General features: G+C 45.0%; 3 protein-coding genes across 3 annotated transcripts; 1 reads left to right on the top strand and 2 right to left on the bottom strand.

Moving 5' to 3' along the window:
• Window positions 1-623: 623 nt before the first annotated feature.
• On the bottom strand, window positions 624-7,685 carry LEAP2 (liver enriched antimicrobial peptide 2). The gene is made up of 4 exons (XM_004008790.5): window positions 7,639-7,685; window positions 1,570-6,677; window positions 1,224-1,363; window positions 624-908 (listed from the first exon to the last, which is right to left on the bottom strand). The coding sequence occupies exons 2-4, from the start codon at window positions 1,624-1,626 to the stop codon at window positions 872-874; spliced, it is 234 nt and encodes a 77-aa protein (XP_004008839.1). The 5' UTR covers window positions 1,627-6,677; window positions 7,639-7,685; the 3' UTR covers window positions 624-871.
• LOC101121420 (cytochrome b-c1 complex subunit 8) lies at window positions 6,478-7,685 on the bottom strand. Its single transcript, XM_027970245.2, has 3 exons — window positions 7,639-7,685; window positions 7,315-7,482; window positions 6,478-6,677 (listed from the first exon to the last, which is right to left on the bottom strand). Exons 2-3 carry the CDS (start codon window positions 7,466-7,468, stop codon window positions 6,583-6,585), a joined length of 249 nt encoding a protein of 82 aa, XP_027826046.1. The 5' UTR covers window positions 7,469-7,482; window positions 7,639-7,685; the 3' UTR covers window positions 6,478-6,582.
• Window positions 7,686-9,673: 1,988 nt separating this feature from the next.
• Window positions 9,674-12,400, top strand: GDF9 (growth differentiation factor 9). Its single transcript, NM_001142888.2, is given in 2 exon segments — window positions 9,674-10,070; window positions 11,189-12,400. Coding segments are annotated over 2 exon segments (1,362 nt in total). The 3' UTR covers window positions 12,154-12,400.
• Window positions 12,401-12,548: the final 148 nt, after the last annotated feature.

Below are 12,548 nucleotides of genomic sequence, written 5' to 3'. Positions count from 1 at the left end.
AAATTCTGTGGAGAAGGAAATGGCAACCCACTCCAATACTCTTGCCTGGAGAATCCCATGGACAAAGCAGCCTAGTGGGCTACAGTCCATGGGGTCACAAAGAGTCAGATACAACTGAGCAGCTAACACACACAATAATGTAAAAACAGACCACAATAAATTCACAGGACAGCAAAAAAAAAAAAAAAATTCTGAACTGGCTGGCCATGGGTCCCTCTGCATAGATCATAATTCTCCCTGCTCCAACAGAAATCTCATACACATCCTTTTTGTTACTTTTGGTGGCTTGGGCTTTGTTTCATTTAACTAGGTTTTTCTGCTGGTTCTCTCTGTTCATAGATAAACCAATATTGACTGTCTTTGCACGTCACCGATATGTTCTTTACATGCAATGAAGGGTTAAGATCCAGGGCCATAGTTTATGAACTTGCTGAGGTTAATCACTAGCTATTACTAAACTTTTGCCTTTAACCTGCCATTGTGTTTTTATTACCTGAAGAAATGTTAACTCTCACTGCAGTTTCCAGATTAAGAAGTTAACACATCATTAGGCAATGCTGGGTTTTCTGTAGTATACAAAATGAATCCTTCGCCTCAAAAGTGTGAATTCCAGGCTGCCAAAATTTCAGTTTGAGACATTTAATAGTATCCATAGAAAAATAAACTCTTTAACAAGTTTAGTTATGCTTATCTACATATCAACATTCTAAGAAGAAACGGAGACCAATTTAAAGCATATATCTGTCTTCAAACATTTAAAAACAAGATTGTTTTACTTAAGTGTCTCCAGCCAAATGCAGTTAATCAATATTCCATAGAATGGAGCATTGTTGTAGGTAAGTGCTGTCCTCTTTTTCCCCCGGTGTGTACATCATTCCTGGGCCACACTTAGGGAGCAGCGTCTTTTTCTAAGGGAAAAGAAAGGTGATTTTTAAGACAAAGGTCTAGCAGTGCCCAGAGCCACCTCTGCTGCATTTCCTTCCTGTACTTGACATCCAGTCTCAGGGTAGAGCAAAGAAAGGAAAGGTATCACTCTATCAGGGTACCTGTTTGGAGCTGTTCTTGGCTCTTAGAGGGACTGTCCTCCATGAAGCCCCTATCGTTAGCCCAAGCAGTCCTCCACCCCAGTTTCATTATTAGGTCTGTATGTACTGATCTCTCCCCTGCCCAGCTTCCCAGGCCTTTTGGGTCCAGCCAGCCCTGCTCGAAGGTTTGTAGAGTACCTGCACAGCCTTGTGATACATTCAGAATCATCCCGACAGGAGGCTCCAATGGGCCTGAGGGAAACCGCTCTCCAAAATGGGGTCATTCTCCTTGGCCTTCTCTTTGCTGAACTCAGTTCTGGTACTGGAGAGCCATCTACCTGTAAGGCGAAGACAGCCATCTCAGGTGTAGAAGAGTTGAAACCTTACTATTTTATCTTAGAATAATGATCACCACCCCCAGATGCAGTAGACTCAGAGCAGAGGGGTCCATTCCTCAGGACTGAGTCTGGCTCTCAAGTTCTGCCTATAGTTCCACGTCCACTGCTACCATCCCCACACACCCACATACATATCCTGTCCTTACCTGGGCTAACAGCAATAGGCAGATCATGAGTACTGCAAAGAGTTTGAGGTGCCACATCTTGATAAGATCCAGGACCCTGAAGGGCCGGGCACAGTACCCACTTCTTTTTATAGACAGACCCACCTCTTTGGTTGCCAGGTAAGATGGGGGCAAAGTTTATATTTGCAGTCAAGGTCAGTTTAATAAGTTAATGTCTACCAGAGAGGAATGTGTTCAAGGCCTGCCTCTCAGGCACGTATTTACTGATCCCTCATCTGGACTTTGGTTGTGTTGCTGGCTCGGACTTTTTCAACCATTTTACCAAAAGTCAGCACTACCTCCTCCCCTTTGAAAAGCCACGTGAAGCCATTGAGGGAAACCAGGCACCTAGCCACATTTGCATTCCAAAATAGCTCGGTGAAATCTCTAATCAAAATAGAATTATCCTAATGAGGTCTTTAGAAACAGTGTTGAGTCCTTTCAGCTTATTTAGGAAAGAAGCACTGATCTCTTTTGTTACAGGCAATCGGATATGGCCCTTATCTCCCTTCTGTGGAAAGATGTATGTGGGAGGATGCTTCAGCCAGACTTGCCTACAGTGCCCCAGATCCTTGTTTGAACAGATTGACTGTCACCCTAATTATTTGTTCCACATCATTTGCCTAGAAAATGGAAACCCAGCAGCAGAAAATGCAAAGTCCGACCTACCTGCTGTCTCCCAGGGGAAGGGCAATCAGGATTGACATGTTTCAATCATGGGCAAATAAGTATTGGTTGACTTTGTTTCCTTCTTTAAAATTTGAGGAAATAGCAGGGCCTCCTAATCTGTGAAAGCTTGACAGTAGTGACAGATATTGCAAACCTTGAATTACTAGCTTTCCTGCCAGTACATGACTGAGCCTTTTACAGAGCATAGCCATCAACTTCAAGGAAGCAGGCATAGGGCTGAGAACTCTCCAAAGCCCAAAACATCTGTCACCTTAAGTAGGAACCACTGCAAGTCCCTAAACCATGAGTGATTATGGTTACTCATTAAATGACATATTTTAATAAGTTTGTAGAGAAAGGTGTGAATTTGAATTCTGTGAAAAAGGAGATATACAGGACTTCAGATCTTCCTTTGATCTGGAAGAAGCCAAGAAAGGCAACAAGATTTTTATTTTCTGCCTTGTGTCTCCCTGAACATTTGGCTGATACCTCTTCCCTAAGCCCTTCTCATCTTCACAGGTTGGATATGGCAGGTGAGAGGCTGCCTGTTCCCCCAAGAAAAAGTGGTGGAGATACGGCACAGCTGAAGGTAATACAGGACAGTCACCAGTCCTCTTGCCAAGGAAGTAAAGGGGCGTATGGTAGACCTCAGGGATGGGGTTGGGTAGGGTAGGACCACAAATCATCCATCTGCCTGTTCCCAGTCCTTTCAGGACCAGGCCAGGCCTGGAGACAGACGCCATTGCTTGCACTTAAGGAACATGGAGAAGCAGACCTATGCCAAACTCACCTAACCAACCCTGCAAGTTTGAGACTGACTAGCTGTTCCTTCCCTTTACTCCTGAGCTTTGACACAGAATGACCTCAAGTAGGGGCTTAACTAGGAACTTCTGTGGGATGGAGAAGAGGCTGTGAGGTGACCTAGTGAACATTGGGTAAGAACAGAAATCTGATGAAGTAAGCAAAAACCTGAACAACGTGATAGCCTAGAGCCAGTTGGGTCTGTGGGCTGAGGGCCAACCTCCCCTTAATAAGCCTACAGTGATGTGCCAAGTGGGATGTGGAAAGGCCTTATTCCCAAGATGGACGCTTTCTCCCAGTCCTCCATTTCTGCCATCCTGTACTTCAGGCAAAATCAAAGTAGCCTGTTGTGTTAACTTACAAAGCCAATACCACAGCCAAGGGAAAGGCCTGAGGCTTTGGGGCCCCTCTTTGTAGGGGGAATAAAGGACTGGCTATTCGTCATGGGTGTGACAACACTGCAGAAGCCTTTGTGGCCCAAGCCTCCATCTTGTATGCCATCCCTCCTCCCAAAAGAAAAGATCCATTAGTTACTGCCCATGGAGGAATCACTGTGAAGGAGAGTATTTCTACACTAACTACACTAATATGTGTCTACACTAACTCGGTAGTTCTTTTATTTAAAATCAAGCTTTTAAAAGCAAAGTGGCATCCAGACAGCATTCAGCTAGTGACAGAATTGTCCAGATGTGGGCATGTCCATCCCACAACCCTTGAGTAGCTGTGAAGGCCTATTCCTGAAATTAAAAAATATTTAAAAGTGCAGGGGCTGTGTACAATCAAGTATTTTGCTGAATGAATCAACATAAAAGTACATGTTCCTTTCTCCAGCAGAAAGGTCTAAGCAGCCATAAGAAGAAGAAATGCTTGGCTGGAAAGCAGAAGCCAGGGACCTACATAGGTTAGCTGACCAGAGGCCAGCCCTGCCCCTCTTTGAGCTTTAGTCTCTTGTGTCAATGAGATGGATGGGAGCACCTCTGTGAGGCCTCCCAGGCACTGACATGTGGGGTTTCAAATGATTAATTTACAAGAAGAAAGTGAGACAAGCACGGTTGATAGCTTACAGCTTGGTAACTCTGAATACAACTCCAAGGGATTTTCTGTTTCTGAAGTTAAGTGCCTAGGATGAAATGGGAGACCGAGGAGGTAGCTACATGAACAGCTGTTTGAAACACATTCCAGGTGGAGGGAAGATCATGAAGGGCTTGGCAGTAATTGGAAACTTTTTTCGTGTCCCTGAGTAGGACATGCCTAATGAAAAATGAAAGACTGAAATGGAAAAACTTTTCCGGGTAAAACGTCAACAAATAGAGTGTATTTGCTCAATTGCTGGCTAGAACTGGCATTGACTTCTGGGCCTGCATCTCTGGCAATGTGTTGGCTGATGAAAGTGTCCCCTTCATAGCATTATGTAGACCAGAGATAAATGCCTTTGTGGGAGCAGGAGCATTGCTGGGGAAAAGGAGGGCTAAATGAAAAAGTGATTGTGCCCCAGCAGCAGGTGAAGCAGCCACACCTGGGCTGGAGGTTCCAAGTGGATCCTCTATAGGGATAGAGGCCCGCAATACTGGTCCCTCTTAAGAGACCACCGATTTTCAGTTTCTTTATGAATTTCTACAGATAGAATGGTCCATAAAATGATCCCAGATCCCAGTCATGTACAGGTGTACTGAGCTGTAATTCATATTCCACACCCCTCACCACCATCACCACCCCCACCAGGACCCTACTACACAGAGCTCTGAGTCACCAAACACAGAGAGGGAAGTCCTTTAGTGAGGGACAGGCTTAAAGCAGTGCTTAACAATTTTATCTAGAAGTAGAAGCTTAGTGCATGGAAAGGCTTCTAGGACAGTCTTCTCAGTAGAGCACTACTGGGATAAAAGATTTCAGACCAAAGGCTCAGTACCTGGTCCAGACTAAGAAAGGGTTAAGTTTGATTTGGGGCTGGAATCTCCAAAGCACTCAAAGAACCAGGAATAAAAGTCTAAAATGAAGCAAACATGGGACAAGGATGGCCATGCCACCTAAGAAGCTTGGGGCTAAAATTGGAGGGAAAAAAGAAACAGATCAATGGCCTGTCAAGGCAGTAATTGATCCTCCCCTGGCCCATGAACCTGTTGACTATGCAAGATTAAGAATGGGTACACTTACACCTTAAGTTCACAGCTTTCATCAGATTCTCAAAGGAGACTATGACCCAAATATGTTGCATATCAGGCAGCGAGCCCTGGGAATAAACTTGGACAAGAAGCCAAACAGGAAAATTACAGTTTGGTGAGGCTAGTTTTCATCACACCACAGTTCTGTTAGGCCTGCACTACCTTACCAGACTCTTACATTTCAGTTACCTCAGCCCTGTGGCTTTGTCTTAATATACCTATTTTATGGGTAAGCAGTTCATAGCTCAAGAATGAGGGTTTCTTGCCTTTACCACACATCAGGTACGCAAGTTAAAAGGATATGAGCCCCAGGCCTATTAGTCTCAGCTGTACCTCCTTATCCTGGCTCATAATCAATGCAATCTCCTGATACCTTACAGATTTTTGAGGTAGTTTTGGTTCATGAAAGGCAGGAATTATAGAGTAAGAAGGAAAGACACAGCCTGAGCCAGAAGTTGACCTACTCTGTGGAACTGCTGCTCTGGACCAGCAGGACAGCTCCTTAGCAAAGAGGAAGTTTCTAGAAATGGAGTAGGGAACCAGAAGCATAAACTGCCAACACCTACCCCCACCATCTCCTGAAGGGAAAAGGGTAATTTTTCCACTAGAAAGATAATTCAAAGGCTCTAAGACAGGGGTGAACATTTTCCATAAAGAGTCAGAGAGTAAATATTTTAGGTTTTATGGGTCATACATGGCTAAAAAGCACTTTTAGCAACCTGGTACAAACATAGCCAGTTTGCTGACCTCAGTTCTAGAGGCAAAGGAGTCACCTCACCTCTTCCTTTGATAGCTATCATGTAGAACAGCATAGCTTTAAGAACAGAAACCTCAGTGCCAGACTGTATCATTCACTAGTTGTACAATTTGGAGCAAATTACTTAACCTCTCTGCCTGTGTCCTCATCTGCAAAATGAGTGTAATGGTGATACTTCAAAGGTACTTGTGAAGGAAAAAACACCAAAGGTAGTTGTGAAGGTTAAAAGACATTATTTGTGTAAAGGGTTAATACCTGACACATAGTAATTACTAGATTTTATTGTCAATATGGAAGCAGTGGGCAGGGAGCTAACATTCCCTACAGATGATGCAGCTACAGTCTTGTAGATTACAGAACAAGGGGTGAGCCACACTCCTTCCCAAACTCAGACTAGCCAAAATGGTTCAGGAATCATGCTGGGGGAGAGGAGTTTATGCACTTGAAAACTGGCAGTCACATCCAAGGACTCTGCTTACACAACACACAAAATCACAACAGTGAAGCCCATAATAAGTTTATTGTGTCTTCAAGACACTACAATATACTCTTCTCTCCCAGAGAAGGGTCTTTCAGAGACAAGGAACCATTATCCAGATGAGTTGCTTATTTGTCATTTTCATAGGCAGCTGGATTCTTCCTCTTCGATTTCTCAAACTCCTGCGTTCCCCATGTGTAGACAAGATAAAACACTACGAATGCTATAAAAATAAATGAGAGGAAGCAGTGAGCACATACAAGACACATGGATCCCAGTCCTCTTTTCTGATTCACCTTATATTCTGCTTTCCTGTCTCTAGTTCTTCAGAAATCACTCTTAAACCAGATGATCAAAAAGCTTACGCTACAAACTCATTTTTCAGCTGTGTAAAAGAAAAGGGTTTATCCAGGAAAACTGTGAACAGTGACCAATCTTCCCTATCGCTCCCCTGTTGCACATTTTAAAATGCTTTAAAAACTGATGTCAAATTCACATAGCATAAACTTCACCGTTCAACCATTTTGAAATGTACACTTCTGTGGGTTTTAGCAAAGTCAAAATGTTCAACTATCATCACTATCTGCTGCACCTTTAACACAAAACAGCTCACTGCTAGAAAAGAAGTGGGTAAAGGTGACCTCAGAGGGAGACACTGGAATCACACAAGTGACCTTGAGCCAATCATTTCTCTGTGACCCAACTCCCTTATCTGTAAGATGGGGAGGACATTATCAGTTCAACGGCATTCAGGACTACTGAAAGAGAAAGCGTGTTTATATGCAGAGTGCTCACTGAGGGGACCCTCAACACCCTCTGTGGATGGGAGTCTAGCCCCTCCGCGCGGCCAGGGCACTCACGCGGCGCGACGCGAAGGATGCACGCCCGAGTTCGGCGCAGCACATTGGGGATGCCCTTGCTGAAGTAGTGCGGGAAGGCGCGCTGCTCGAAGGGCGACAAGCTATAGGTGATCACATGCCGCACCCGTGTCAGATGCCCAAATTGGCGGCCCATGGTCGCGGCGGCCTCTGCAAGACGGAGGGAGGACAAGCGTTGGGCTCAAGCCCGGGACTTGCCGCCGCCAACCCGAGTCCTTCCGCGGCGCTCCTCATCCTCCCAACCCAGAACGCAACCCCACCCTCCAGGGGTCCCCGAGACAGCGCGATGCGGCCCCACTCACACACCGAGGTCACTTCGCCCACTACACCACGGGACCCTCCGGCTTCCGTCCGCCACTTCCGGTAGATCGGACGCCGCGCCAGGAGGCGGTGAGGTCACTTCCGGGAGAACTAGTTCCCGACTGTCTCCAGGTGACGGCGCCATAGCCTCCAGGGCCGAAGAGACGTGCCCCCGCCGCGTGACGTGAAGTGGGCGGTGCCTGCTCTGGGGTGGGGCCAAGCGCCTCTGGGCGGGCTCTGGGGTCCCGGGGCGCCCCCCACCGGATCCCCTCAGTCTTCTCCTCGGTTCCCGGCTTTCGTCGGAGCCTCAGGAAGCGGCCGAAATCGGACGGACTAAGAGTAGAAGAGCGAGGGGCCTGTCAACCTCCAGAGCTGCCCTAGGGTCGGGTGTCCTGGCGCGGTGGAAAGGGTCTTTGAGGCCGCCGCCTGGCAGTCAACGCGAGATTTTGTACTGTCATGTCCAGTAAGCTGGAACCGGAATCGGCTATGGTCAGGCCCTCAGCGACCGCAAGACCCGAATCAGGGACACGGATCTGAGACTTCTCTTGTCGGCCACCGGATTAGAATCCACTGGCAGGGTGTAGACTTTCCCAAGAGATAATAAAAATGTTTCCATTTAGCCACAAGAGTCCTTAGGTAATAGTACAGCAAGTGATGAGCAGCTGTTAGTGATTGTAGGAGGGAAGAGGCAACCTCCGTCGCAGCCGGCTTCTCCCTCACAGAGTTCTGCCTGGGGCCGAATGTCATGTTGCCCACTGTTCACTGCCCAGGAGGAAGGCAGGAACGTTGCGTGTGAGGCGATTCCATTTTCGGAAAGTGCTTTCTTCTTAAGGATACTGCTGTCCTGTACAGCTGACTGACTTTTCCACTTGATGCAACGTGTCTGTAAATGTTTTTTTCATGGAATTGCTGGCCATGTGTAATCTAGGACTAAGTTTTCATTCAGCAGTTTGGGTGTGTTTTATAACCCTCCTTGGCAGATCCGAGCCAGGGAGGCTTGGCAGACAATGAACTTAAAATTTACCAGTATACCTCGGTTTTATCAGCCTGGGTACTGCACAGACTGGTTCTGTATCACGGTAAGTATATTCAGCTCTTCTTAGTGTACCCATGTCTCATTTATCTGAAACATAATCTTTAACCTGATCTTAGCTCAGAGGCAAGAACATAAATACTTATACAGGTAAGAACAAAAATACCTAGCAAATTCTCCCACCATTTGAGTGATTAATAAAAAGCAAATCTTTCATTTATTTTCTAGCACCTGAAAACGTCTTTAAACCTTTCAATTAAAGTATGCATAGATGAATGAGCAGACCCAAATAAAGGCACCAAGATATTATACTTTAAAGTGAGTCAAGATTAAATGTGATGTCCTCCTTTTTAAAGCATATTGCAGTATTCCAAGTACATATCCTTAAAAGGCTGCGAGAACTAGGCAAAATAGCAGTTCTCTGCTCTCTGGAATCTCAATTTCAGTTGTGAATTTCTCTCACCCTCCAAATCAGCATGCAGTAAATAAATATTCTAAGCACCTGGAAGTGGGAGAAGTGGTACAGATCCAGGGAGAAGAGTAAACCCAATACCATAAGTTGCATACAAACAGATCTGGGTATCATCATGAATCATTAGCTGTTCCCCATGCCTTCGAAGTTTCAGCAAGCATCTAGGGAACATTTTAAAAATCCTAATCTCTCTCAAGAAATCGGCCGCTTTTTTTTTTAAAGATCACTCCTTGTAGCCTTTCAGCTACATAGCTAGTCCATTAAGTTAAGAGATTTTAAATAAATGCCAGGGGAAAGGAAAAGGAAAACTATATGGCCAAGTAAATCTGAATCTAATTAGGACAAACTGAATGAATAGGGTGTTGTCAGCTGATAAAAATTATCCACAGCTAAGCATCCTTAAGGTCTGATTACAGAATTGAACCTAGCCCACCCACACACCTAAAGTTTATTTAAGAGACCAACCGAGGCTCTTCCTGGTTTTTAGGAAGAAGACTGGTATGGGGAAATGTGTTCCTTGCTAATTCTTCCAAGCCATGGCGCTTCCCAACAAATTCTTCCTTTGGTTTTGCTGCTTTGCCTGGCTCTGTTTTCCTATTAGCCTTGATTCTCTGCCTTCTAGGGGAGAAGCTCAGATTGTAGCTAGGACTGCGTTGGAATCTGAGGCTGAGACTTGGTCCTTGCTGAACCATTTAGGTGGGAGACACAGACCTGGTCTCCTTTCCCCTCTCTTAGAGGTTCTGTATGATGGGCACGGGGAACCCCCCAGGCTGCAGCCAGATGACAGAGCTTTGCGCTACATGAAGAGGCTCTATAAGGCATACGCTACCAAGGAGGGGACCCCTAAATCCAACAGACGCCACCTCTACAACACTGTTCGGCTCTTCACCCCCTGTGCTCAGCACAAGCAGGCTCCTGGGGACCTGGCGGCAGGTGTGTAGGAGCAGATTGGTTAATGGGTGGAGGGAAGAAGAAAGACCTTTTTGCATTTCAGTTACATAAAGGAGTTGGCCCTGCTCCTTGACTTGCATTTTACTTTGCATGGTACTCAATATCCAAACAAACCTGGTGCTTGATCTTACTGTTTATTCCTAATGGCCTCATGGGTTGATGTAGGCTAAATCTCTTGCTAGAAGAGATTTAATGGCCTTAAAACCTGGAAAGAGTGCTGCTGGAGGTTAGCATCTTGTCCAGGGTCACAAAATCAAGACTGTAAAAAAAGGTATTTTGACTTCGTTGCATATTCTTTCTAGTCTACCAATGTTGGCCTGGACATGAACCTACAGTACCTCTTTCAGCTGTTAGTGTGCTTTAGTAAACAGGATGTTTTCCCCACGTTTGTTGCTTTCTGTGAGAGGAAAACTGAAGTCCTTATGTGGAACAGTAGATCACCCTACAAGGACAATGTGTTAACAATCTTGTGTGTGTGAGAGAGATGGGAGCAGTGCTATTTAAAAAAGAAAAAAAAAATTATATTCATTAGCTCGTGACTTACAGAAAACCCTTCTAACCCAGCAGGTCATTTGTGGCTATCTTAAACCCTTTCTCCTTCCTTGACGTCCTGTTTTGTTACAGTGGGTTTAGAGCTTCCATTTGTTGTCAGTCTCAAGTGTTCCAAATTAACTTAGAGAAGTACTTTTTCTTTATTGATTCTGCCGGTAAGAACTTAGAATGTTTTCTTAACAAGCCTGGCAAGTGTCTTTTGATAGTTTTCCTCTTAAAGACTTTCCAAGAGAAAAATACTGCTTTCCTTTTTAGCTTTCTCTTTGTTTGCAGCAACTTAATAAGATTCTAAAACTTCAAAATATAATGATTCCCTCTTTTAATTCCCCACCAAAGCTATTCTGAATTTCTGGTGATCCAGCAGTAAGTGCTGGGACTTAGATATGGTACAGATAACTTGCTTTTTCTTTATAACCCCTATCCCACCCTGACGTTTAAGGCTTGAGAATGTGGGGAGAAAAGGGACAGAAGCACATTCTGAGGTACTGATTCCTTGATTTGACTTCCTGTTACATATGGCATTACTGTTGGATTGTTTTTCTTCTCAGGAACCTTTCCATCAGTGGATCTGCTGTTTAACCTGGATCGTGTTACTGTTGTGGAACATTTATTCAAGTCAGTCTTGCTATATACTTTCAACAACTCCATTTCTTTTCCCTTTCCTGTTAAATGTATATGCAACCTGGTGATAAAAGAGCCAGAGTTTTCTAGCAAGACTCTCCCTAGAGCTCCATACTCATTTACCTATAACTCACAGTTTGAATTTAGAAAGAAATACAAATGGATGGAGATTGATGTGACGGCTCCTCTTGAGCCTCTGGTGGCCTCCCACAAGAGGAATATTCACATGTCTGTAAATTTTACATGTGCGGAAGACCAGCTGCAGCATCCTTCAGCGCGGGACAGCCTGTTTAACATGACTCTTCTCGTAGCGCCCTCACTGCTTTTGTATCTGAACGACACAAGTGCTCAGGCTTTTCACAGGTGGCATTCCCTCCACCCTAAAAGGAAGCCTTCACAGGGTCCTGACCAGAAGAGAGGGCTATCTGCCTACCCCGTGGGAGAAGAAGCTGCTGAGGGTGTAAGATCGTCCCGTCACCGCAGAGACCAGGAGAGTGCCAGCTCTGAATTGAAGAAGCCTCTGGTTCCAGCTTCAGTCAATCTGAGTGAATACTTCAAACAGTTTCTTTTTCCCCAGAATGAATGTGAGCTCCATGACTTTAGACTTAGCTTTAGTCAGCTGAAGTGGGACAACTGGATTGTGGCCCCACACAAATACAACCCTCGATACTGTAAAGGGGACTGTCCCAGGGCGGTCGGACATCGGTATGGCTCTCCGGTTCACACCATGGTGCAGAACATCATCCATGAGAAACTTGACTCCTCAGTGCCAAGACCATCCTGTGTACCTGCCAAGTATAGCCCTTTGAGTGTTTTGGCCATCGAGCCTGATGGCTCAATCGCTTATAAAGAATATGAAGATATGATAGCCACTAAGTGTACCTGTCGTTAACAGACTCCTGTCAAGTAAAACCATGAGTGTCCTGGCCAGTGTAAATGCCGCGCCCCTGTCTATGCCTTTGGGAGGAAGTTTCATGTGTCAAATCTCTGACTGTACGACACTGTGTGTTGTGTAAGGAGGAGCCTGTATAGATTAGCATATTCTGTGGCATCTGTCAATGTAAGGGATAACAGCTGCCTTCCTCATGGCCAAATGTTTAAATGAAATGTATTTCTTTTGGAGAACTTTGAATTTTTTCCCAAGTGATTCTTTTTTCCTTTTTGTAGGAGTCTTCTTTTTGATGTAAGAAAATTTTAAAACTTAATTAGCATAAATCTTGAGTGGAATTGCAGTTCTAGACAATTCAGAGTGCTATAGTCTTATTTAATGGAGGAATAAATTCCTGT

Source organism: Ovis aries, chromosome 5 (genome assembly GCF_016772045.2).
Source record: "Ovis aries strain OAR_USU_Benz2616 breed Rambouillet chromosome 5, ARS-UI_Ramb_v3.0, whole genome shotgun sequence".
NCBI classification, from domain to species: Eukaryota; Metazoa; Chordata; class Mammalia; order Artiodactyla; family Bovidae; genus Ovis; species Ovis aries.
This window is presented reverse-complemented; position numbering and strand designations above follow the sequence as displayed.